At 42.6% G+C, this 27,776-nt stretch overlaps 1 protein-coding gene across 1 annotated transcript in view; it reads right to left on the reverse strand.

Moving 5' to 3' along the window:
* ANTXR1 (ANTXR cell adhesion molecule 1) overlaps nt 1-27,776 on the reverse strand; it is a 262,215-nt gene that overhangs the window by 109,837 nt on the left and 124,602 nt on the right. Inside the window, exon 12 of the mRNA XM_068989259.1 lies at nt 27,697-27,775. Coding sequence (XP_068845360.1) covers nt 27,697-27,775 — 79 coding nt within the window. The remainder of the gene's footprint in view (nt 1-27,696; nt 27,776) is intronic.

The following is a 27,776-nucleotide window of genomic DNA, read 5'->3' on the forward strand; positions in this document are numbered from 1 at the left end:
TGTGTGTGTGTGTGCAAACCTGAATCACTTTGCTGAATAGAAGAAATTAACACATTGTAAATCAACTATATGTCAATAAAATAAATTTCAAAACAGCTGAGCCACTTTCTTGCTCAGCCTACAGGTTGAAGCAGCAGGCTACTGCTCTCTGCAGATGCTAAGAACCAAGTGCCTGGAACTAGCTCTTCACAGAGGGAGTGACACTAGACTCTCACCTTGCAGGGTGAAGGACAGCTTGGCATTCCTGCAGAGAAAGCAAACGCAAAGTGCCTACTGTGGGGGTAGAAGGCAGGTGGGATCTCCTGTGTCAGAGGCCAAGCCAAGAGCGTGACTTTTATCTTGAGACTGAGTGGTTTCAACCCGAGGGTAATGTGATCAGATTTGTTTCTTGCAAAGCAAATGCTTTTAATGCATAGAGTATGGACCTGAGGAGGGAAAGACTGGAGGTCAAGGGCCCAGGTGGAGGGCTGCTGCAGTTCGGTCCAGTCTTTTAGGATAACACTTTATAGGGTCACTCATTCTGAGTGACCGTGCATTGTCATGGATGTGTTTGTACTAATTTTACTAATGACAGCTGACAGTTAATGTGTGCTATTGGCATTCGTGGCACTAGGCCAAGTGCTACATATGCATGAGTTCATGTAACTAAATGAACGGCTCAGCGAAGGTACGTGACTGACCCAAGACTCTTACAGACATTTACACGCCCTCAATTTTAATGTTGCAAAACTGGGAATTGAACCTTCACAGTCTGATTTTAGAACTTTGCCCACTTCTACTTCACCATTATACTGTAATATCAGATTTATAAAAGATTCACAAGAAATAGCGATACTGTAAAGACTAAACATTAAGTAGCCATAAGTAGCCACGTCAGAGACTGACAATGTGTTTGTAATTGCTACATCTGCTCTGACGGAAGTTCACCCACATGGCTCCAGGCGGATTGGAGTCTCACATGGTGAAAGTGTATTTCAGAGTAAAGTCCAAAAGGGATGGGGGCCACAGCAGAGTCTGCTTGCCCTTTATGAGTTTGGATGGGAGTTTTAATCAATTACCTCATGACAACTCATATTAGGAGACTGTGTTACCTTGTTGAATACATATCAGAATGTAGTAGAGAGATACATACACACCTGCACTATTTGTTTCATTCCAGAAGTTGGTTCAGTTACTCTAAACTAATCCTTTTGTATCTTCAAAAATCCCAAGATGAAGAGCTCCCTTGGGTGTTAAGATTCTGCCATGAGCCAGGAGACATGTGGAATGTTTCAGAGCCCAGAGTATAGCCTGGTGGCCCATAAGCTGCCTCTTTTGTTCTGTTCTGGTGCCACCTTCTTTGGCTCCTTGAGCTCTGGCCTTCCACCAGCCCTCCTGTGTCCCAGGTTACTGCATTACCCACTGCTTGCCTCTCCAAAGCTTCTTCCTGGCTTGGAGCCTAAGAGGGTCATGGGCTTAACCATCGCTCTTAGTCTGACTCAGGACAAGTGTGTGGACTCGGCCTCTGCTCTCTGCTTCACCAGACACAGGGTGACCAGGACTGGAAATACCCCTGGGCCCACATGGCCTCCACTATGGGGCTGAGTGGGGCCATTTGGGGCAGTGCCTAAATGTGTCTGCCCCGGCCCTGTCTTAGATGACTAGCTGGCAGGGGGCGAGCTGGCTTCCTCACCACTCACAGTGCCACATCAGCCATCCTCCAGGCCTGGAAGCAAATGTAGCCTCTATTCTCTCTGACGCTGGGGAGGGACCTGCCTGGACCTGATTTTATGACACAAAGTGAGAGCAGAAGCTGACCTGCCCTGCAAACTCTGTCTTGACACCTGTCCTTGCCGGGAAGCCTCTGCATGTAATTCTCTAGAAACTTCGAAAGAGCTTTCTGAGGGAAAAGAAAGCAGCAGACAAATAGCCAAAGATTGATTCCTGCCATTGTTATTTTCTGGACAGCCTAAACATCCAACAAGTTAAATTCTTATTTTATTTAAAAAATAAAAACAAAGTTTAATAAATCAACATAGCCCTTTAGTTTGGAATATTTTCAGCAGGAGGTTGGGAGTTCTGGGGTCTGTGAGTAGAGCTGAATGGAAGCAGCCTAAGGTACTTCCAGCTGGTGGGGGGTGGGGCGGGGGGACACACCTAGACAGCGTATTAAAAAGTAAAGACATCACTTTGTCAACAAAGGTACATATAGTCAAAGCTATGGTTTTTACAGTAGTCAAGTTCAGATGTGACAGCTGGACCATAAGGAAGGCTGAGCACCAAAGAATTGATGCTTTTAACTGTGGTGTTGGAGAAGACTTGGGAGTCCCTTGGACTGCAAGGAGATATATTCATTGGAAGGACTGATGCTGAAGCTGAGGCTCCAAAACTTTGGCCACCTGATGTGAAGAATTGACTCATTGGAAAAGACCCTGATGCTGGGAAAGATTGAAGGCAAAAGGAGAAGGGGGAGGTAAAGGATGAGAGGGTTGGATGGCATCACCAACTCAATGGACATGAATCTGAGCAAACTGCAGGTGATAGTGAAGGACAGAGGAGCTTGCAGTCGATGGGGTTGCAGAGAGTTGGACACGACTTAGCGTCTGAACAACAACAACAACAATATATCGTTTTCTTCAATGAGTAGTAGTTTCATGCCTTTTTTCCCGTGAATGCTGAGGTGTAACATGCTCATAGAAGCCTGCAGTGAAGCAGATATGGTATATTACATACAAGGGCAGGATGCTCACCTGCTCCTTCCTGTGGTCATTCTCTGTTAGGATAACCTTCTCTAAAGTAGTCCTGGCTTGAAAGGCAAATCCCTGTTTCATGGTTTTGTCAGTTCCTTTGTTCCCAGCTCACCAAATGAGGGTGTGTCTTTTAAAACAAGGAGGCATTATTTTCAAGGGTATAGATTTGGAAACTTGAATAAGGACGGCATCTCTCACATGGTAGGTTTCTAGTAATTCTGGCTTTCTGACTCACAGTAGTGGGGCATGAGAGATCTTGTATAATAGAAGGGAGGCAAGCTTCTAAGCAAGAGAGCATTAAGCACCACTGCTCCTTTCTGTCTTGATATTTTGCTTTTTTGTTTGTTTGCTCTGAATATATCTTTTAAAAAAAGGAGAAAGAAAAAAACAAACCAAAAAACCTGTCCCCACAAGGGGATGGCCTCTAGTGGGACCCTGCCTGTTGTTCTCCCTGACTCCAGAGACTTCTATATAGGTCTTAGCTGCTTGCTGGCCCGGCTAAAGGGAGGAGGGTAAAACTGAGAGGAACCATGGGAAACTGAGGAAAGCTCAAGTTTAAGAAACTCAGATCTTCAAGGTGGGTTTGGACCGGGATGTCCAGGCATGGGGTTATTAACATGTAGCCAATGAAGTGTCTTCAGTTCTGGATCAGTTAGGGAGGGTGTGTTCTCTGCCCCCTCCCCTGCCCCCGTGTGTCTTTCTCTGTTGAGGGCGCTTTGTGCACAACTCCAGGCCTTTCTTCCTTAGTCACTCAGGCGTGTCTGACTCTTTGTGACCCCATGGACTGTGGCTCGCCAGGCTCCTCTGTCCATGGGATTTCCCAGGCAAGACTCTTGGAGTGGGTTGCCATTTCCTTCTCCAATCAGTAAACAGGACCAGAGCACAGAGAACATGAACCTCTGCTCTCCACTTCCTCTCCTGGGAGCATGCTACCCACTGGGAACAGCTCCTCTTCAGCTCCATGCAGGCTGGTTTTGTGTGAGGCCTGATGCTTATACAATTTGGGGAGTCCTCTTTAAGAAAAAGAATAAAAATATGAACTCATAATTATAAGCGCCCCTCCCCTCCTGGGGCCTTAAAAGGGCAAGGAGGAACCCATTCAAATGAGGATCCTGGAAACTTAAACTTCATCAGCTCCCCCAAAGCTCTGCATCTTCCCTGGACAAGCCCCAGGTGAGAGGAGGCTGGCAAGTCTGTTTAATCCTGGGCTTCAGTTTCTAGCCCATTGCTGTCCCCTCAGCCTCAGTCTCCAGTCCACAACAACAAAGGCTTTCATAAATGGTGCTGAGGGTCTTATTTCTGTTTGTTCACATGCTTTATTGCCCCTAGAACTGTGACCTCACAGTATCATTTAACTTACCCTAGTATGGGCCCTAGGGCTTCTCTGGTGGCTCAGACGGTAAAGAAACCGCCTGCCAATGTGGGAGACCCAGCTTCGATCCTCAGGTTAGGATGATCCCCTGGAGAGGGAATAGCTACCCACTCTAGTAGTCTTAGCTGGAGAATCCCAGGGACAGAGCAGCCTGGTGGGCTAGAGTGCATGGGGTCCTAAAGAGGCAGACAGGACTGAGTGACTAACACTTTCACTTTTTAGGAAGGGCCCTGGTAAACTGTAACAATTACATGTTGACAAGAGTGTACAGGAATTATTAATAAAGCAGTATGGAGAGCCCTCCCTGATGGGTGGTAGGTTTTAGGATCTAGGCTAGGATCCTGCAGTTTTAGGATCTAGGCTAGGTTTTACAGATCCTCAGCTTTATCCCTGAGTTACCGAAGATACTCAGATTATTTCAGCTGGTTAGATGAGACTGTCTTTTAAACATTTAACCTGAAGAATAAATTAGCAGGTTTATTCTGCCACATTGTAGGGCTATCAGCCAAACTCGGCCAAAAATATGACAGGAAAACAGCTGATGATCCATTAGATCTTTTTAAAAGCTGGAGAGGCTGCTTCCCTGGATTCAGCTGGGAAATGATGATGCCACAGGGCACTCCAGGACACGACTAGGCGTGTTTGCTATGGTGTATGGCTACCCAGTGGTCCCTCTTCCTCTCCTGCCTCCATCTTTGGCTCCGTCCCTCTATCCCTGGTATTGAGCAAGGCTGTCTTTGAAGCACTGTCAGAAAGCACTCAAGGGAAAGAAGCCCTTTGGCCAGGGGCAGTTCTAGTCCATGACCTTGAGATCTCACGGCACCTCGCTTGTTGTAAACAGTAAAGAGGCCATCCGGCGGACAGGGAGATGTGCAGAGACAAAGGGACCAGGGACAGGGTGGACAAGTCAGGAGGGAGTGTCAGCTTCTCCAAGGGAGGCCGAAGGGCTCTGTACCCCCTGCTCTACCCCCTCCCTCCCTAGGCAGAGGCTGCCGCTTGGGAGGTGTCACATTCCAGGGCTCTGAAGTGGAATTCCGAATCATCCTCAGCAGCTGGTATGAGCTCTGTTTCCTGCCCAGACAAAACTGGCAGAGTATGGGCAAGTTTTATTTTGAAAGATGAAATTTAAGTCATTTTATTACTGCTGAGAAGTTCTGGAAGGGCAAGCCCTGAGACCAAAATTCTCTCTTTTTCATTCTCTCTCTCTCCCAGAGCTTATATATTCTTGACTGTTATTTCTGGAAGTAACTTTAGCCGTTATCTAATACACTGCCCATCCCACCCTGCATTTTATTGGAATTCTGTTGCCCTGGCATCTGGGGTGGCTCTCCTCAGCTTCCCACCTCTCATCTCTGATTATTCCTTGCCCACCTCCTCATAGGCTTTTCCTTGTATGCAGTCCCTTAAATATCAGCAGGCAGCATGGATCTTTTTCTTTTTTTAAAGCAAGGTATATACTTTTTAAAAATTAACTTTTATTGGAATATAGTTGCTTTACAATTTTGTGTTAGTTTCTGCTGTAGAGCAAAGTGAATCCATGATACATATACATATATCCCCTCTTTTTTTGAATTTCCTTCCCATTTAGATCACCACAGAGCAGTGAGTAGAGTCCCCTAAGCTATACCTGAAGTGCCTACTTTTTTCTCATTTTAAAAAGCATGGTAAAATATATATATACACAGCATTTGCCACTTTAACCATTTGTAAGTGTCCAATTCGGTGGCATTTAGTTCGCTTACCATGTTGTACAACCCATGGATGCATTCTTGGTCCCTTGCTGTTTTTCTTTCTATAAAACTGGCCATGGGCTGTCTCCCTTCCTTTCACAGTTTAAACTCTTACCTAGATACTGATGACTTAACTCTTTATCTCTAGCCTAGATCGCTCTTCATGCTTCAGGGTCATAGTCAGGGTCATTCCACTGTCTGGTAGGTTCTACTGGCACTGCACTGCAAACTCAACAATTCAAGCTGAGCTCACTGTTTCCTTTTTCAAACCAGCTCATTCTCTTCTCCTCATTCAATGATAAGTACTAAGTACTTCCCAGGTGGTGCAGTGATATAGAACCCGCCTGCCAATGTAGGAGACATAGAGACCTGGGTTTGATCCCTGGGTCGGGAAGATCCCCTGGAGAAGGGAATGGTTACCCACTCCAGTATTCTTGTCTGGAGAATCCCATAGACAAAGGAGCCTGTCAGGCTATAGTTCATGGAATTGCAAAGAGTCGGCCACAAGTGACTTAGCATGCACGCACCACCTATCAATCCAAGCTGGAAATCTGGAAATCCATCTCAGTTTTCTCTTTCTTCCTCTCCCCACTCCCCAAGTTCACACCCTCCTATAAGTACACCTATTCCTTTGACCAGCTAAATACTTCTTGAATCTGGCCTTATCTACTCTCTTCAACACTTAATTAGATTTAGAATCTTTTTTTTTTTGGCCACTTGTAGTTATCTCTTCACTAGTTTCTCTACCACCAGCCTTGCTACCCAAATTCCATCCTCCATCACTGCTTCTAGAGCTATTGACCTAACATGTTACAATAACTCTGCCGCCCATGAATCTTTAACAGCTCTTCACGGTCAAGAGTTCTTAATATTGGAGAATTTGATGAAAGTGATACAGCCCTTTCCTCAGAAAAGGACACATTCACATTTATAAACAAGCTCACTAATTTTGATCATATTTTCAGAGGGGTCCATCAAGCCCCCAGAATCCATTTACGGGTCCCTCAGTCCAAGAGTCCTTAGCTCGAGGCCCTTCACAGCTAGGCCCCTCTTTTCTCCAGCCTCCTCCCTCACCACCTCCCTCCTTACACTTCGGGCTTTGACGAAACTCAACCACATGTAGTTCCCTGTAGACCAGCTCTGTTTCTCTCATGGTCTTCTCCCTGAAACACCCGTTCTTCCTTTCATTCCGTGGGCAACTGTTTTTCATCTCTCATGTCTTAGCTAAGTGAGTGAGTGAAGTTGCTTAGTCGTGTCTGACTCTTTGCGACCCCATGGACTGTAGCCTATGACGCTCCTCTGTCCATGGGATTTTCCAGGCAAGAGTACTGGAGTGGGTTGCCATTTCCTTCTCCAGAGGATCTTCCTGACCCAGGGATTGAACCCAGGTCTCCTGCATTGTAGGTAGACGCTTTACCATCTGAGCTACTTCCCGACCAGTCTTAGCTAAGGCACCACCCAATTCAGTCATACCGTACGTATTTATTGACTACCTACTCTATGCCAGGCCCTCTACAAGCACTGGCATAAAAGATGGATGTGGTCTTTGTAATCACTAACCTTGTAATTGAGAGGGGAACACAGATAAGTAAGTGCTACCACTCAACTCCAAGTTTGGGCTCTCATATCTCTATCTCAGTATCTCCTGTGTATTATAGATATTATATCATTATGTGCTTGTCTCTCACTAAACTATAAGACCCTGGAAGACATAAGTCTGACTTTACTTATCTTTGTGACTGAGATGTAATATAATGTTTCAAACTAAAAGGACTTGTCACTCAAGTATTTATTAGATTGAGAGAAATAAGGATTTGGTAGACAAAGACCTTCCATGGCTAGTGGGCAGCCGAAACGTCACAGTTGCCAATGTTGCCCCAGGTTGCTCACCTCCCCCTCCATGGTCCTGTTGCTAGAAACAGCTCATCAATCTTACTGCAAAGAGCTTGGGCTTTGGACTCAGTAAAATTTAAAGTCCTAATTCTTTCACATTAATACATAGACTTTAGGTAACTAACCCAGCCTCTCTTAAACTTCCTGTTCTCAATGTGTATGAAATTGTAGTAATTCCTACTTCCCAGGATTGATTCGATATGACATAGGATAAGGTATGTAAAGATCCTGGCACATAGCCACCCTTCAATAAAATGTGACTTTCCTTTCCATTCTTCCCCTAGCTTCTATGCCCAAGCTGTGTTCCTGGTGATGTGCCCAGACTTGGCTCAGGTGAATAAATTTGATTCCTGTGAACAGTCTCTTATAACTGTGACTGGGCTGTGGTGTCGGTGGGTGGTCCCAGGTTACATAGTGGGAAACCACAGGCCTTCAGGTTGCCATTGCAATGTCAAGCAAAGGGAAACACAAGTGAGTGCTCCAATGGTAAATTTAATAGCTTCCATTAAAATCAATCAAACATTAATAGGGGTAAAACACTATCAAATATGATGATTTATTCTTGCTACCTGAGAGGTAATCCGGGCTAGAGGTAATCTGGGCTAAAATGGTGATAAAATTGATAGGCACCGAAGATACTGGATTCCTTAACCTATAAATTGGGCAGTACAGGAAAAATACTAGGTGAGAATTACCTCGGCTCTTGTGGGACTCTTTGTAAAAAGCATGACTATAAAGTAATCAGACTATTTGTGTATTGAACATAGTAGAACTCCCAGAGAGGAATCTAATTCCCTCCAAACTAGTGACTCTGGATGCTGGAGACTCTCCAGTGATTCAGCCCATGCTCAAAGCAATTCTGAAATACCTCTTTTGGAAGTGTTTCTGAAGCTAATTCATAGGTCACAAAAAGAAAATCTGTTATCTTGTAAGCTACGTGTTGGTTTTTATCAGTGAGTTTCCCAATCTGATCACCCAACATTCACCAGACCTGGTTCCCACAAATTTTGGAGCTGTTTTGATATCAAATGATGATGATGTCTTCCTAATTCCTCAACTGAGGATATTCAAATACTGTGCCTTCAGAGTCATGCCAGTTTCACAGCAGGAGTGCAGAAGATAGCTGAAATTTTGAGTCTTGTTAAGGATATGGCTTTCCAAGGTAAATATTTTGAAGAAGCTATAATAATTTGGAATGTCAATTCTAGTTTGCTATATATCTTATTACTTTTTGCCTTATTCAAATAATACCAAAAGGCCTTAGAGAAGCCACCATTATAATGCAATGAGAGGGGGAAGATTAATGCCACACTCCTACAAACTCAAGCCTTGAGGTCCTTATCATGGAAGGACACTCTGTGTCAAGATTTTCCAGCATCATCTTGATCTTCACTTGCAATGGTGAGGGTGATAATAAGTAAATGTTGGATTCACTCAGCACTTTCCTTTCCATAAATTTCATAGAGCTTGCCAGTCAGAACCAGTTTTTAGAGAATAATGCAGACAAGATGTAGCTCATAAGCACTCAGAATGCCTTAATTCCTGTCAGTGGGCTGTTGAAATAGGATTACAGAAAAAGTAATGTTCAACTACTGAGAGTGGAAGAGAAAGACTAATTTCTCATTTCCTCTTTTTGTTCCATTAGCTGCAGAGACTTGTCTATTTGCCTTTAATGTAACTATTTGTTTAATGTTAATGCATATGCTCAATTGGTCTTAGTGATCATACTTCATATGTTAGTCAGCATCATTATTATCTATTGTCAATAAGCGTATCTTCACTATACTGTTAGCTATTGCTTTAGACTATGAACCTGGAAAGGGAGAAGCCATGTTTATGATTTGGGGCCATTGTCGAGAGACAGATGCTTACTACTGGTGACCATGATGATCTAGTCCTTAAGACAATGTCTCTAAACTGCATAATAGGGCTTCCTGGGTGGCTCAGTGGTAAAGAATCTGCCTGGAATGCAGAAGATGTGGGTTCGATTCCTGGGTTGAGAAGATCCCCTGGAGAAGGAAATTGCAACCCACTCCAGTATTCTTGCCTGGTAAATCCCAGGGACAGAGGATCCTGAAGCGTTACAGTCCATGGGATTACAACGGATCGGACATGATTGAGTGACACAATAACAACAAAACTGCAAATATTATCAGGAAACCAACAGATAATTTTCTATTGAATAGTTAACATATGTTCAGCAGTGGGAGACATAGAAAGATGAACAAAGTCAGCCTACAGTCTTGGAAGATGTTATCACCATCCAGTGAGAAAGTCACAGAGCTTGCTCAAAGAGCAGCACATATTCTGTGCAGTTAATCTCTAAACGATGCTTTAACCCACAGTGCTTGAGCTCAGAGCAGGGGGGGATCAGTGAGGCAACCTGGGGCAGGTCCAGGCAGCACTTGGCTGGCCCTGTGGCTATGGTGAAATTTGGGTAGGTGGAAAGGAGGAGAGGGCATTCCAGAAGAAAAGTGAAATTTGATCAAAGGCATTGAGTAAGGATGGACATTATTTAGAGTAAGGAAATATGAGATACAAATACAGGATCATCATCAAACATTTTTTTAAATCTGTCAGGGATCCAAAATTTGCATTCACAAATTTTAAGGCCAGCAGCTAAAGGCCAACTGAGGTTGCCATGTCGGACTCCACTGTGAAGAGCCTTTGTTAAATATTTACTCTGATGGGTTTGCACCTTTTACATACAGTCTCAAAAGCCTTGAGCTATCTTTCCTAAGTCGATGGATGGATAAAACAAAAGTGCCTTAGCTGCACCTTTTTCATTTTCTTGGCCTGCAAATGAAGCAGTTTTCCTGATGCTGGACGGTATATAAAAGGAACTCAGAAATAGTTTAGTTGTCACTTATTCAAGTGCTTTCTAATTTTTTAAGTAAATGAAACAAAATATTAAGCCCCTGCATTGGACACTGGCTAAACTAACATCTGCTCTAGGAACCACCGTTACAGCCAAGGAATGCTAGTTATGCATTACTTGTGGCACAGACTCTTCTTCTGGGGAGCTATAAATTAAACCACTGACCTTTGAATTTCCTTGGCGCCCTAATGAATAGGTGAGAAGCTGGTTGATTTGCAAAAGGAAGGGCGCTCATGTACCCTGGTGGGACTTTGTCATTCTGTGGGGAGCAGAGGAAAGAGTCTGTTTGCTCTTTGGGGGTGCAGACAATGTAAATCACAACATCCTGGTCAGAAGATATATATGTAAAGACCCCGTGGCAATTTGTGATTTGGTGCACTGTGACTGTAAACTCCGAGCCAGGACAATGTAGCCTGGGTCTGGCTGCTGTCTCCTCTAGTTCTGGGATAGCCTAGTCCACTGGTTTTTGCCAATTTTGGACCATTTAAAGAGTTGGCATTATTTTAGTGTTGGCAGAGAGAAAATGCTCAGAGGCTTTCTCTGTGATTTGGTCGTATTTCCCCAACTATGAATCTGCCCTCCCTCTCTTCCTGCCCCACTCCCTCCACCCCTCTTTTTCCTTTCTCTCCACAAACACACACTTTTTGGATCCTCTTTAAATTGTGCACTGCTTCGTACAATTGTGCCTCTCACAACTGGATTTGCCAATTCAGAATGCTCAACTTAAAAGACTCAATCTTTTGGAATAGCCTCAATGACCCAAGAGCAAACATAAATGCACACACTGGACATTCACTAAAACTCGTGTACTTAAGGAATATACTCTCTCTCAGGTTCCCATTCAGAGACTGGGGATTCTTATTTTATATTCAAAGAAGCTTGGTTGTTTGATATCTGAGCACCCGGAAGCTTCTGTCAAATCAGAAAAGCAGGGGGAAGGGATCTAAAATAGAAGACCAGGAAGTGAGAGGGTAGAAAAAGCAGAACCATAAACTTCAAAAAACAGTGATCAGAAGACATCCCTAGGGGCAAACAGCCACAGAAATCAAGGGTTTCATAGTAATATGGAAAATTTTAGTTCCTGATAAGAATGGCAGAGAGTAAGGGATTTCCCTGACAGTCCAGTGGTTAAGACTTTGCCTTCCAATGCAGGGGGTATGGGTTCAGTCCCTAGTTGGGGAGCTAAGATTCTGCACACCTCTTGGCCAATCACAACCAAAAAACCAAAACATAAAACGGAAGCAGTATTGCAACAAATTCAATAAAGACTTTAACAATGGTCCACATTAAAAAACAAAAAAAAGAACTTAAAAAAGAATGGTGGAGAATAAAAGGTAAACACTATCAGTTCAGTTCAGTCACTCAGTCGTGTCCAACTCTTTGCGACCCCATGAATCGCAGCACACCAGGCCTCCCTGTCCATCACCAACTCCCAGAGTTCACCCAAACTCATGTCCATCGAGTCCGTGATGCCATCCAGCCATCTAATCCTCTGTCATCCCCTTCTCCTCCTGCTGCCAATCCCTCCCAGCATCAGAGTCTTTTCCAATGAGTCAACTCTTCGCATGAAGTGGCCAAAGTACTGGAGTTTCAGCTTTAGTATCAGTCCTTCCAAAGAACACCCAGGGCTGATCTCCTTCAGAATGGACTGGTAAACACTATACAACACTTTATTACATTCACTTTGTGTACAAAGGCTTCCATAGGAAGAAAGATCTCGAAGGGAGTGAGTCCAGCTCAGTTCAGTTCAGTCGCTCAGTCATGTCCGACTCTTTGCGACCCCATGAAGGGAGTGAGGGATGAGCTCAACTGGCATATGTTTTCTTTGTTCCCTCAGTAAATGATCTCATTCTAGCACAGCATGAACCTGTGACAGAAGGGAGTATGTGTGTCCCCCAACCAGAACTGGGGGCTTCTCTGGTGGCTCAGATGGTAAAGAATCTGCCTGCAGTGCAGGAGAACTGGGTTAGATCCCTGGGTCAGGACAATCCCCAGGAGAAGGAAATGGCTACCTACTCCAGTATTTCTGCCTGGAGAATTCCATGGACAGGGGAGCCTGGCGAGCTATAGTCCATGGGATTGCAAAGAGTCAGACATGACTGAGCAACTAACACTTTTCATTCAGAACTGACCAGTGAGAACACAGTTCTTTGAATACATGTTTATTCTTTTACCTCCCTCCCCCACAACTCTGGGAGAGGGCAATGGCAACCCACTCCAGTACTCTTGCCTGGGAAATCCCACAGACGGAGGAGCCTGGTGGGCTACAGTCCATGTGGTCTCTAGCAGTCGGATACGACTGAGTGACTTCACTTTCACTTTTCACTTTCATGCACTGGAGAAGGAAACGGCAACCCACTCCAATATTCTTGCCTGGAGGCTCCCAGGGACGGAGGAGCCTGGTGGGCTGCTGTCTATGGGGTTGCACAGAGTCGGACACGACAGATGCGACTTGGCAGCAGCAGCTACAACTCTGTTTTCTATTTTGTTTTCTATTCTCTTACTTTATTGTTTTTGTTCTATTTTTGGAGGGGCTTACTCTATTGTTCCTCTGTAATGGTTTGAGCTCAAAGCTTGGCTAATCAACTTATGCCTTTCTTCTTTTCTCACATAGATATTTAAGGATACACATTTCTGTCTAAGACTCACTTTAGCTGTGTTCCACAAGTTTTGCTATGAGGAATATTTATAATCGACTACTTTATTTTCTAATTTCCATTATGATTTTAATTTGACTTATAAAGATTTTAATGGTTTATTTGAAACTGCACAAGCACATGAGATCTTTCTATACACAGTAAGCCCTGCAGCAGCACTATGAAGATGTCATGGATTTGGCTGTAAAGTGGTTGGCGATCAGCTCCTTCCCTCTGCCTGCCCCCAACTCTCCAGAGGAGAAAGGATAGAGTTCTCATTTTCACTGTTGGTAGGGATGAGTTGGGGAGAGGAAGTGAAAAATAAGTTTTGCTCAGCACATGTTTCATCATCTTTACTTTGGGTATAGCACAGACTGCTGGGAAACATTTTAATGACCTTAAGATGCATCCAATGTAGGATGACTCATTATTTTATGAGCCATTAGGGAAAAACACTATGAGATTATGATACATTAATCTCTGAAATTTTCCAATTTCAGAGATATATTTCTTAAAATTTATGGAATAATGGTATCTTTCATTAATCTGTATAGCCCTCATTTTATGCAACCCCCAAATTTTGGATCCTACTTGAAACATTTTGCTGTAGCATTACTGTGTGTCCACTAGATCATGTTTTACTGCATGATTTAAATCATTTTTTTTTTTTTTGGTATTTATTCTTTTTGCAAAGAAACAGAGGAAAACAATAGAATGGGAAAGACTAGAGATCTCTTCAAGAAAATTAGAGATACCACGGGAACATTTCATGCAAAGATGGGCTCAATAAAGGATAGAAATGGTATGGACCTCACAGAAGCAGAAGATAAAAGAAGAAGTGGCAGGAATACACAGAAAAACTGCACAAAAAAGATCCTCATGATTCAGATAACCACAATGGTGTGATCACTCACCTAGAGCCAGACATCCTGGAATGCAAAGCCAAATGGGCCTTAGGAAGCATCACTATGAACAAAGCTAGTGGAGGTGATGGAATTCCAGTTGAGCTAACTTAAATTCTAAAAGATGATGCTGTGAAAGTGCTTCACTCAATATGCCAGCAAATTTGGAAAACTCAGCAGTGGCCACAGGACTGGAAAAGGTTAGATTTCATTCCAATCCCAAAGAAGGGCAATGGCAAAGAATGTTCAAACTACTGCACAGTGGCACTCATCTCCCATGCTAGCAAAGTAATGCTCAAAATTCTCCAAGCCAGGCTTCAACAGTATGCGAACCGTGAACTTCCAGATGCTCAAGATGGATTTAGAAAGGGGAGAGGAACCATAGATCAAATTGCCAACATCCGTTGGATCATAAAAAAAGCAAGAGAATTCCAGAAAGACATCTACATCAAAGCCTTTGACTGTGTAGATCACAACAAACTGTGGAAAATTCTTTAAGAGATGGGAATACCAGACTACCTTACCTGCCTCCTGAGAAATCTGTATACAGGCCAAGAAGCAACAGTTAGAACCGGACATGGAACAACAGACTGATTCCAAACTGGGAAAGGAGTATGTCAAGGCTGTGTATTGTCACCCTGCTTATTTAACTTCTATGCAGAGTGTGTGTGTTAGTCGCTCAGTCGTGCCCAACTCTTTGTGACCCCATGGACTGCAATCCACCAGGTTCCTATGTCCATGGATTTTCCAGGCAAGGATTCTGGAGTGGGTTGCCATTTCCTTCTCCAGGGGATCTTCCCAACCCAGGGATTGGACCCAGGTCTCCTGCACTGCAGGTAAATTCTTTACCGACTGAGCTACAAGGGAAGCAGAGAACATCATGTGAAATGCTGGGCTGAATGAAGTACAAGCTGGAATCAAGATTGCAGGGAGAAATATCAGTAACCTCAGATATGCAGATGACACCATCCTTATGGCAGAAAGTGAAGAGGAGCTAAAAAGCCTCTTGATGAAAGTGAAAGAGGAGAGTGAAAAGGCTGGCTTAAAATTTAACATTCAAAAAATAAAGATCATGGCATTGGGTCCCATCCCTTCATGGCAAATAGATGGGAAAACAATGGAAACAGTGACAGACTTTATTTTCTTGGGCTCCAAAATCACAGCAGATGGTGACTGCAGCCATGAAATTAAAAGACGCTTGCTCCTTGGAAGAAAAGCTATGACCAACTTAGACAGTATATTAAAAAGTAGAGCCATTACTTTGCTGACAAAGGTCCGTCTAGTCAAAGCTATGGTTTTTTCAGTAGTCACACATGGATGTGAGAGCTGGACCATAGAGAAAGCTGAGCGCCCAAGAATTGATGCTTCTTAACTGTGGTGTGAGAGAAGACGACTGCAAGATCAAACCAGTCCGTCCTAAAGGAAACCAGTCCTGAATATTCACTGGAAGGACTGATGCTAAAGCTGAAACTCAATCCTTTGGTCACCTGATGTGAAGAACTGACTCATTGGAAAAGACCCTGATGCTGGGAAAGATTGACGGCAGGAGGAGAAGGGGAGAACAGAGGATGAGATGGCTGGATGGGATCATCAACTTGATGGACATGAGTTTGAGCAAGCTCCAGGAGTTGGTGATGGACAGGGAGGCCTGGCATGCTCCAGTCCATAGGATCACAAAGAGTTGGATATGACTGAGTGACTGAGTGACTGAACTGAACTGAACTGATTCCTTTGGCTGCTTGACCTATTAATTACTGAGAGAACTGTTTTTAAATATCCTATTGTGATGGGAGATTTATCAATTTCTCTTTGTAACCTGGTCAGCTTTTGCCTCATATATGTTGAGGATATGTCATGAAGTACAGGCTAGAATTATACTTCCTAGGTTAATGGTTCCTTTTAACATTATGTAATGGTACTCTTTTTATCAATAAAGGTTTTTAGCTAAAAAGTTTAACTTTAATATAGCTATATTAACTTTATTTTGGTATTCCTTTGATATAATTTTTCTCATACTTTTATTTTTAGCCTTTGTGCCCTTTTATTTTGTTGAATGCATGCTTTATTATCAATAAAATATAGCAGAATATATTTTAAACACAATATATCAGTCTGTGTTTTTTAACTGCTGGGTTTGGTCCTTTATATATTTATCTTGGTTATGGATTAGTATTTGGACTTCTTATTTCTAAAAATAAATATTACCATCTTGCTATGTGCTTATCTGAATTTCCTCAAGTATAGATTCAGAAAAATCCTTTTTTTTTCCTCATTTACTCTCAAAACAAGGAAATTTCAAACTTAGGGCAAACATTCTTTAAAATGCCTTGAGATAAAAATACTGAAAGTCAATTCCTCAAACATCCAAGAAAAACAAATCAGCACAATCCTCCAAAACATATTTGAAAAGATTCTTATGTATACAAGGGTTATCAAAATAGAGATGCCGCCAAACTATTTTTATTTCAGTTCATAAACAACATCTGACATCTGAGTTTGGCATTCTGATACTCCTGTGGTCTTTCAGCCTTTCTAATGACAGTACAAGAAACCATAGCTCATCTTGTTAAAATAATAATAATACTAGGATATTGTAAAAAAAAAATCCTTGAATTATATATATCTCTACTAAGGCCAGCTAATAAATAGATGAGACTGATTTGTGACTAGTGTATTAATTGTTTGTAAATGAGATGGTGTGTTTGAAGTTATTTGAAAACAAATATTTCTTGGGAGGAGCTTTAAGCTCACTTTAATCTGAAATATAATCTCACTTGTATCAGGCAGAGGTTGGCTAGTTTGAACCACATTAAGAGAAACTATCTCCAGCGTCACCAACAAAAGTCTTCCATTTATTTTCAAAATATAAAAGCCAAACTCATTTGTTATACCATATAGGACTGATAATATTTGCCTTACTCTTTCACTAGACCACTTTTAGTTCCAGAATTTCAGACTTTCAGCATTGGAAGAAGTCTGAAAGTTTTTCTAGTCCAATTGCCTATCTGATGCATGAATGGCCTTTACATAATTCTGCCAGTTTATCAAGTTGCCTGGACTTGAATATAACTACAACGGGGAGTTGACTCCCACTTGTACGGAGCACTCAATCAGAAAGACCTTTTACAAAACTGAGCCACAAACTATCCATCAGCCCATTCTGCTCCCCTCTTTGTAACCTCATGGACTGCCAGGCTTCTCTGTCCATGGGATTCTCCAGGCAAGAATACTGGAGTGGGTTACCATTCCCTTCTTCAGGGGACCCTCTTGACTCAAGAATCGAACCTGGGTCTCCCACAATGTAGGCAGATTCTTTATCATCTGAACCACCAGGGAAGCCCCATTCTACTCCTTAGATATAAACAATAAAAGCAGATGTACCTCAGGAGAGCCCAGCCCTTGAAATATTGAAAATGTCTATCAAATCTTTCTTTATATCTTTGGTCTCAATTCTATAGATTAGTCTATATGATTTATCATACTTGGTAATCTTTTTTCACATATTCAGTTTTTTGAGGTTCTCCTTTGTAGTGTCCTTACTATTTAATATGATACTTGAAAGATGTTCCTTCAGCAAGTTGAAAGGTTCTATCGCTTCCTTAGGCTCAGATACCATTCTTCTGTTAATTCAACCAGAAGTTAGAGACTCTGTCACCGCGCTGATTCTTAGAGAACCTATAACATCAGCCTAAGGAAGCTAACATTGGGTATCTATTCTGTACTAGGACCACTGCCAGCTGTTTAAGGCCTGGGATTTTAGCCACACTGATCTGATCCCAAAGTTCATGATGGTTCCTACTTTTCTCCCTCAGCTAAGTCTTTCCTTTGTACTTTGCTAAGCCACATCTTTCACAGGGCATATCACCTATAATTACAGCAATAAGAAAGTAAAAGCCATCCTTTTTCAGGGGCTGATTATGAAGACACTAATGAATCCTTTTTCAGGGGCTGATTATGAAGACACTAATGAATCACTTGCAGCCCTAGGGCTGTGGATTGGTCATTCTTGGAACAAAGTTTCTTTCACCTTAAATAATGGAACACTAAACTGGAGCCTATTCCTTTCCAAATGACTAAGTTATAAATCAGGGACATCCAGATAAATAATATTTTGCTAAAAGACTTGGAATAAACAAATGCTGAATTAATCTTCCAAAAATATTGCCTTGTTCTTCCTTGAATGGTTTCCCATCACCCGGACTCCATCTTTTGTCATTCAAACCCTCTGCAAAGTCAGTCTCCTATTTCGCATCCAACCCTGACACCCCTTATTCTTCCAGGATAGGAATTCGTCACCCTCTGTGAAGACATGGGGTCTAAATGGATAAGGAGAAAGGTGGACACGGTAGTGAGCTGTACAGACAGTGGAATGATGTCAGGGTGAAGAATCTATAAGCAAAATTGGAGTGTGGGGCTTGGTCCTGCCCTTCTCCACTGGTTGTTTGGAAGGGACTTGTCTTCTCCATGAGTCCTTTCCTGTAATTGAGAAATACAATTGGGGAGAAATAAAAATTGGGGTGGGTCTTGTTGGGAAAAAGACACTCTGAGCTGAGTACATAATGAGCTGTCTACATGTTATTCTTGAATTTCTAGAATTTGTCCAGCTCCCTTTTGCAGGAAGACATGAATGCCTTCTTAAGTAATTGAGAATTAGGGTTAGGGTTAGAACCTGGTAACCCACTAGGACCATTAAGTGGACTCTCCCCAAAGTGTGAGTGCTTGTGTCAGTTTACTTATCCACAGGCCTGGGTGGAGGCTCACATCTTTGGAATAGACAAAGAATTTCTGGATACCCTGTGGTATTTGTCTTTTGCACCCCCCAAATATAATATCTACCTTTTATACCACCAAATAGCATTTACCTCTTGGAGTATGTATTCTGCCTTGATAACTAGTTTGTATGCTTCTGGAGGGCAAAGACAGGCTATGCGCTTCTCTGAGACCCCAAAACTTGGACCACAGTACTATTTCATACATGCTGGTCCCAGTCTTTGGCTCTGTTCACCATCAGCAACTGCTTCTCTAAACTACTTCCCTTAATGAAGAGGCCCACATGCTTATTACAGCTGCTGGTATGAATTAGTTACTTCAAGGAGAGCTACCTATTTTGATTAATGGACTGTTTTGTTTATCTTGGAAGAGAAATAGAAGAAAAAAGACTTCTCTGATTTCTACTTTTTCTGAAGAGTGAGCATTAGTTTTTTATTATGTTGGAAGGCGAGATTGCCACTCAGCACAAGGTTCTGGATTCATTCCCTACCAGGCTGGTGAAATTCAAGAAATTTTGGCAAGGGCAGTCATGCCAACTGTCTGTTTACCTAGATAGTTATACAACTACAAAGCTGGGCTGGATTTTTATTTTCCTAAGTTATTTCAAAGCAATTAGTAACAGAATTGAACTGACTTAAAAAATGAACTCAGGAAGTTGCTAAGAATAGAACTCTGCAGACAAGGTTGGAAGATGGCCCCTGACCTCCATCTGAAGCCTCTCTTTGCCACAGCCGCTGGAGCATTCTTCTGTGGGCTCCAGCACACTGTCTTCTGAGCTAGCCCTAATCGAGGCTGCCTGTGCAACCTCAGCCTTCACTGGCAGCATCCAGATTATTTAAGTTACCATCACCTTGGTTTCTGGTGAAAGTGAAAGTCGCTCAGTTGTGTCTGACCCTTTGTGACCCCATGGACTATATAGTCCATGGAATTCTCCAGGCCAGAATACTGGAGTGGGTAGCCTTTCCCTTCTCCAGGGGATCCTCCCAAACCAGGGATCGAACCCAGGTCTCCTGCATAGGAGTCAGATTCTTTACTAGCAGTGCCATAAGGGCCCTTGGTTTCTGGTATTCCAAGGCAAACTCAGGCCATGCCAGTTTTCCTATGACACTGCTTTCCTCTAGATTCTTTTTTTGAAGATGAAAAATATTTATTTCCTAAATGAGGAGATATTGGAATTCAACATCAAAACAGCATTCTGTATTATACTTCAAGTAAACACTAGAGAAAAAATCCAAATAAGGAAGGCTTCTCCAATCGGTCCCAGTTATCTCTATCTTCTCTCCTAACATCCCATCCCAACTAACCACAGCCACATGGGCCCCAAACACACCTTCACCCAGGCCATACCCTGAGCAAATTTATCATCTTTCCTGCGAATCAATGCTTCTTTAACTCCCCAGACTCTCCACTTCATGGTATCACTGGGCATTGCTCATTTCTCAATTAAAGCACTTATGTCAAACTGCAAATCTTTGCAGTACTTGTCTGTTTCCCATGCATTATCTTTGTGTTCTTTGGACTTAGCAAATGTAGTTGCTTAGATTCTGTATCAGTCACAATGGTTTAGTCAGCTTTATGCTGTATATCCTCATGTGCCAGAGCCTGCCCTGAATCTTGATCTTGATAGCACACACACACATTTTTTTCTCACTCTTTTTCTGGGAAAAATGCCATTAGTTTGGGAAAAGAACAGTCTCAATTCATGAAAATCTGAAGAATAAAATCATTTAAAAACCCTAGGGAAACAAATTGGTACTATGTTCATCCATATAAAAGTCAAATATACTCCAAACCCCAGTGAGTTGTGGCTATCTCAGGGCACGCTGGAGGATCTAGGCTGTTAGAAAATTCTGAGCTTGCAGCTCTCATCTGTATGAAATGGTACCTCCTCTGTTAAGACGCTTCCAGACATGCTGGGTGTGATAGCATCTTTTAAATTATAATACTAGAAATTTTCTATGTGGTAATGACGCATCAAATTTAGTTAATACTTGTTTTGACTCATTCTAAATAGTCTAAATAGTCCCCTTATGTTACTCCATGATCCATTTACTGATAAAACTTTTTTTTTTTCAAAAATAGTGAACATTAACAGATACACACCACTATGTATAAAATAGATAAACAACAGGATTTACTGTATAGCACAGAGTACTATATTCCATATCTTGCAGCAACCTATAATGGAAAAGAATTTGAAAAATTATGTGTATATATATATATGTAAAACTGAATCACTTTGCTTACACTCGACACTTGCACAATATTATAAATGAACATACAAAAAATATTGAAGAAACTGCAGCTTAACCCAGTTTGACTTATCAGCAGATCTAATTTACTGGTGCTGCTTTCCCTCATTATGCAGGCAACGTCTTCAGTCTTTCCAAGCCTTCCTAAGGAACAGTCTTATCATGGACTCAGAAGGAAGCATACTTCTTAATCAGGGGAAAATAGCCTGTTTATAAATAATGAACAGCAAATCTTTTAATGAGATAGTCCATTAGAGTTTTACTCGGCAAGGAGACAGAATGTCAGTGAACTAACACACAGCTGTCACTTTTTAAACTTTACAAGACAGACACTGAGACAGGCTCAGATTAACTTGCCCAAGATCACTGTAGGAAATGGAAGGGCTAGAACCTGAAATTAGGATTTTTGACTCAATATTATTCTTAATTCTTCCATTATGCTGTAATCATAGAGTATTTGTTCTGGTTTTGATGCCTTAGGGTTAAGTCTGTTGCATTTTTATTTTAATTCAAAAATTTTCTCTGAATAGGAACTGACATGAGTCCTCTCAGATTTACTCAGCCTTGTCACTGTGGGGCTTCCCTGGTGGCTCAGTGGGTAAAGGATCACCCTGCAATGCAGGAGACACAGGAGACGTGGGTTTGATTCCTGGATCAGGAATATCTGCAGGAGGAAAATTCCATGGACAGAGGAGCCTGGTGGGCTATAGTCCATGGGGTTGCAAAGAGTCAGACACGACTGAGTAACTGAGCATGCTCACATTCACACCACTGTAGCCAGGCTATTTTTCATATAAATTAGGAGGAAAGAGAGACTGTCCACGGAGTGTTGATTTTAGACTTTTATGTCTAACTTTAGGTCTCCTCTTCAAAGATTGTGACTCTCCAACCTGGAAACCAACACTAATCAAATCCTAATAGTTAATAGTGAGGCCACACTGTTGATCACCAGGTGATCAAGGGTGTGGAGTACACATCCTAGGAAAGTAGTTGGCAACCTGAGAGATGGACCTCAATTAGAAGGTACCAGATATTGATACAAAATAAGAGAAAAAAAAAGTCATGTTTCCTGGGAGGGGCCATGAACAAACTATGCTCATGGCTGTATCTAGTCCTGCTCAGGTTGGTTTCACTTTAGCGGAAGGCCACTTTCCACTTCTCACCTGTTATTATCTTTTTTCAAGCCACCACTTGGGTTTTGTCTCCTTTATGAAGCCCTCATGACTCTTCGTGGATTCTCCCCCTTTTTCTCTACTCTGAAATCCTACAGCATTTATACACCTGGCTCCCACAACCTTGTTCTTTATTACATACTCTTTTATGAGTTTGTTGGACTCACGTCTCAAAATGGATTTTAAGTTCCTTAAGGACAGCGACTTGTAAAATGTAAATGGAGCACCAGAGACACACGAAAAATCTGAGAAATACTTGTTGGATGATTCTCTGATTTTTGTACACTTCAGGTGGAAAATTATACAATTTTAAGGTTATTTACATAAAAGAAGACAATGTTTCATAAAAAGTTCTGGTAAGGTCCTAAATTTGCTTGCATTGTTATCAAAATGACAAATTGCTTTTTGCTATTTCCCTTAGAGCAGTACATTTTGGTGATTTTTCTCAACCTATTTCTAGAGTTGGGGAAAAAAAGGAGGCTGGCGAAGACTCTTAGAGATGGGATATATTCAAATATGCTGGGAAGAGAGAGCTTTGGATCTTTGACCATTTTCTATAGTCATGGAGCTCAACAAAGTTTACCATTTGTATAGGAATCTTTTAGTTCTTGGATGGAAAAATGTCTTTCCTGTAAAACTTCATGGAATTTCTGCTCCTGGCAGAGGCAACAGTTATTCATTGCAGATCTTGAAAACTTGTGACACGGTTGTCCAAATGGGCACCAAATAAAGCGAGAAAAGAACAGGTTCAACTACATATTTTAAAATTATTTTTGGTTCCAGGGGATGGAATGGGCAGGCTGCAACTGGCACTGACAAGACTAACCCTTTACTCAGACCCAAGGGATCGTTTTTGATCTAAAAACCTTGTCCTCCAAACCAGCTGCCCAAGAAACAAAGGGAAGTCCAAGACCTTACTTCATATTCTGGAGGACCACCCACTCCACTTGCATCTCTTTTTGTCCAGTGATGGCTTTAGTCTTTTTAATTTGAGCTTCTACAGGACCTGTTGGGGACTGGGGTTGAATATTTCACTATAGGTCCTCTTCTCTGGATGATTTTGGCCAACTTGTTTGTCCCCTTGCAATCACTTGGGTTTGATCAAGCGACAAACATGTTCTCATAGGAGTACATGTTGTGTTGAAAGAGTTATTTTGTTACATTGGGACTCTGAAGTGAGGAGCAACTCCTTGGGAAAAATCTCCAATTAGGTCCATCATTTTGACTAAGCTTCAACTATAATAACAACTAACATTTATTGAACACTTACTACAGGCCAGGCCTTCTGCTAAGCTCTTTACCTAATCATTTCATTTAATACTCACAATACTGCTAAGGCATGGAAACTATTATTATTCTGATTTTACAGATTAGGAAGTTGGGGTCCCTAGGGGCTAAATAACTCAGTCAAGGCCACAGGACTAGTGGACAAAAAGCTGATATGATTCCTCCTTTGCCTCAGATCCTCTCTGGCTTTATAGCCTTCCTGTCAACTGAGGGCTACTCCTTGGCCAAAGCCCTCTGGACCATTCTTTTATTTTTAAATTATTTACTTAAGTATATTTAATTTACAATGTTGTGTTAGTTTCTGGTGTACAGCACAGTGATTTAGTTATATTTATATATGAGTATATAGACTATTTTTCATATTCTTTCCATTATGGTTTATTATAGGATATGGAATTTAGTTCTGTCTGCTATATAGTAGGACCTTGTTATATATCTATTAAATATATAGTATTTATTAGATATATGGCATTTTGTATCTGCTAATCCCAAACTCCTAATTTATCTCTTGCCCACCCCTTTTCTCCTTTGGGAACCATAAATTTGTTTTCTATGTGAAGTTTATTTGAATCATATTTTAGATTTTACATATAAGTGATAGTATATGGTATTTTGTTTTTCTCTACTTACTTCGCTTAGTATGACAATCTTCACCTAGTACAACAATAGGTCTATCCTTGTTGCTGCCAATAGCGTTATTTCATTCTTTTTCATGGCTGATTAATATTCCATTGTACATAGGTATTGCATCTTATTTATTTATTCATCTGTCAATGGACATTTAGGTTGCTTCCGTGTCCTGGTTATTGCAAAACGGTATTGCTATTAACATTGCAATGCATATTTCCTTTGAATTAGATATATGTCCAGGAGTGGGATTGATGGGTCCTATGGCAACTCTATTTTTAGTTTTTTTATGGAACCCCCATACTGTTCTCCATAGTGGCTGCACCTTGGGGCCATTCTTGATTCCTCTCCTCTCAAGCCATATGTCTAATGATTTGGGAAATATGGAGCTTTGCCTTCAGAAGATATCTGACTATGATCTCTTCTCTCATCACCATTGTTCCCACCTGAGTCAAGCTGCCGTCATCACTTGTGCCTGAAATATTGCCATAACCCTCCTAACCAGTCAAGGTCCTTCTATCCTTGTCTTCCTGTTGGCCCCAGCAGCCAGAGTGAACGTTCAAATGCAAGCCAGGTTGCACTGCACCTCTACAAAAGCCGACGCTCTCACAAGACCCTCCACTCTTCATCCCATGACCTCACTGCCTACTGCTTGCCTCACTCGCTCCTTGTGACTAATCACCAGCCCTCTTTCTTCCTCGAACATACCAGCTGCCCCTGCTGGTGGGCTCTGAGCAGTGGGGCTCACCGTTTGGCAAATTCTCCCTCACAGTTAACTTCAGAATCTCTATTCAAAAGCCACTTCTTAATGTATCTCTATTTAAAATTTGTACTCACTCACTCACTCACTCACTCAAGCAGTACCAAATTCCCTTACTTGGTTCTATTTTTTTCTTTATTTTACTTCTGGTGGTATGGGTTGTGCAATCTTAGTTCCTCCACCAGGGATTGAACCCAGGCCCATAGCAGTGAAAGCATGGAGTCCTAACCTCTGGATCATCATGGAATTCCCTTGGCTTTTTTTTTTTTCCCTACAGCTTATATCACTTCTTAACATAGTGTGTGATTCATTTGTTATACCTATTGTTCACTGTCTGCTTTCTCTCCCTGCATCCCTGTGAGATAAGAGATTTTTGTCCTTTGTGCCCTCTGATGTATCTTGAGCACCCAGGGCAGTGCCTATCTGCCACATTGTGCATGATCAGTGAATATTTGTTGAATAAATGAGTGAGTGGACCTGGATCTGAAATCTTAGGGTCCTTATAACATAGACATGCAGCCTTCTCAAGCGAAAGGTGAATAATGCAGATGTTATGAGGTGATGCTGATCAAAGGTTAACTGAACAGAAAACTTAGTGACTTGCACTCAGATTAAGGAGCTGGGAAATGTAACGTAGGCTGGAGTGAGTTGGGATGATATTAGAGTGACTTGACTGGGAGTTCTTTCCCTTTTAGGTTATGTCAGTGAGGACACCCTTTCTTCTTGGCTTAGAGGCCCAGGACTTGAGTTTGTCGTTCTGCCCCTGCCACCCCACAGGCTTGATCCCGAGATATTTCCCCTTCTCACCTCCCTGCCCTCGCGGACTCAGGACACGGCTGTTTCTCTGGTCTGGTCAGACATAATGAGAAATACAGGCCCAAACTGTTGGGTCATTCCAAAGCAGGGAGGAATCTGGAATGGCATTGTTAGATTTGGGGTATTTTAATCATTTCCTGCAGGTTGGCAGTTTCCAACAGGGTCAGTTTCTGAAAGAATCGGGCAGGGCATGCTTGGAGACATGTCACTGCTCCCACATCCAGTTTTCAGATTTGGTCGCCAGATCTGAGGTCCCACTGAGGCGTGCCTAAGACACAGACATTGCTCAGGGTGAAACGTCTGACATGTCTCTGTGATGACACTAGGCTCTCACTTTGGTCAAGTGGAACTTTTCCGCTGTCTATACCCACTGCATTGGTTTACCCAGCTGTCAAGAAAGCCGACTGGCTCCTAACATATGATGGAATGCATATGTGTTGGGGGAGAGGAGGAGGAGGGACAACTGGGGAAGCTGGGTGCATCGTCCCTTGTGAGGCCTGCTCCTCCAGGAAACAATTCATGTTTATCTTGTCCAGCTCCAGGGCCTGCCTGCTCTCCCTCATCCACCTGGATAGTGTTAAGGACACAAACCCCAATCACTGAGGGGTTCTAACGACATGCCCTCCAAAGGCCAGCTGGGAAGTGACTAAGGTATCTGTCTAAGCTGGCCAGCACGTCAAAAAATGCTAGTCTCTAGAGTGATCTTCCTAGGTGGCGCTAGTGGTAAAGAATTCTCCAAATCTGCCTGCCAATGCAGGAGACTTAAGAGGCACAGGTTCAGTCCCTGGCTTGGGAAGATCCCCTGGAGGAGGGCATGGCAACCCATTCCAGTATTCTTTCCTGGAGAATCCCCAAGGATAGAGGAGCCTGGTGGGCCACAGTCCATAGGGTCGCAAAGAGTCAGACACAACTGAAGTGACTTAGCATGCAGAGCAATCTCATGGGAAAAGTGCATTTGGTAGAATAGCAACTGAATATTCAACAAAGATCCTTCTGGAAATGTTCATATTAGGAGCTGAGGTCTATATATGAGCTAACAAAGCCCTGACTGCCCGCTGATGGGCTGAGCTTCAAGACACTGACAGTAGGAGCAACCTCATAAACCCAGGAGTTCCCAGCCAAAGTTGCACAAGAGAACTCCCAAGGGGGCCCTGAACCCACCAAAGCTGGGGCCCGCTGCACAGACTTTGTCCCAATTGGTCAGGGAATCCATACTTTTAAAAAGCTTTCCAGGTGATCTCATGCGTAGCCAGAGATGTTCCATGAAGGACCCAGAGATGGGGCATTGGAGGAGCTGGCAGAGGATGCAGTCTGCCCTCTGCCTCACTACCCTATGAGCCAAGGTCCCTTCCCCTTCTCTCCCACTTCGTGAATTTTCCATTTTCCCCTGGATTATTTTCACAATCGTATTAACAAGTGGCGACTTCTCCAATTCTAAATAAAAGCCTCTCTTTTTACTCCACCTCTTCCTTCAGCTACTGTACCACCCACCTCCCCCCTGCTTCCTTTTAGAGGGAAAACTCCCTAAGATGGGTTTTCTGTATATACTGTGCCATTTCCTTCTGTGCATTTTCTCTTAAACCCAGTCCATCCAGCCATACCCACTCCATACGCACAGGCCCTGGCCCCATCGTGCCGTCTGGTCATGCCAGTGTGTCAAGGTCTCACTTTTAGTACCAGAAACGGGGAACCTGGGAGGCACAGGCATTCCTGACACACTCCTGACATGTGTACAGCCCTTGAGGTGGCCAAAGGCTGGCCTCGCAGTGCCAGAGTCAAAGCTCAGTTAACAGAACGCAGAACTGAAAGAAACTTGCCAGGGAGATGAGGATGGCAATGAAGTTCTCGGTCAAGGGAAAGGCAGGGACTTACACAGTGTGTGGTGGTGATGATGACAGAACTGGAGATGAAGGAGAGGCCGTCGTTCATGCTGACCTGAAGTGCGGCTTTCC

This window comes from Capricornis sumatraensis, chromosome 1 (genome assembly GCF_032405125.1).
Source record: "Capricornis sumatraensis isolate serow.1 chromosome 1, serow.2, whole genome shotgun sequence".
Classification (NCBI taxonomy): domain Eukaryota; kingdom Metazoa; phylum Chordata; class Mammalia; order Artiodactyla; family Bovidae; genus Capricornis; species Capricornis sumatraensis.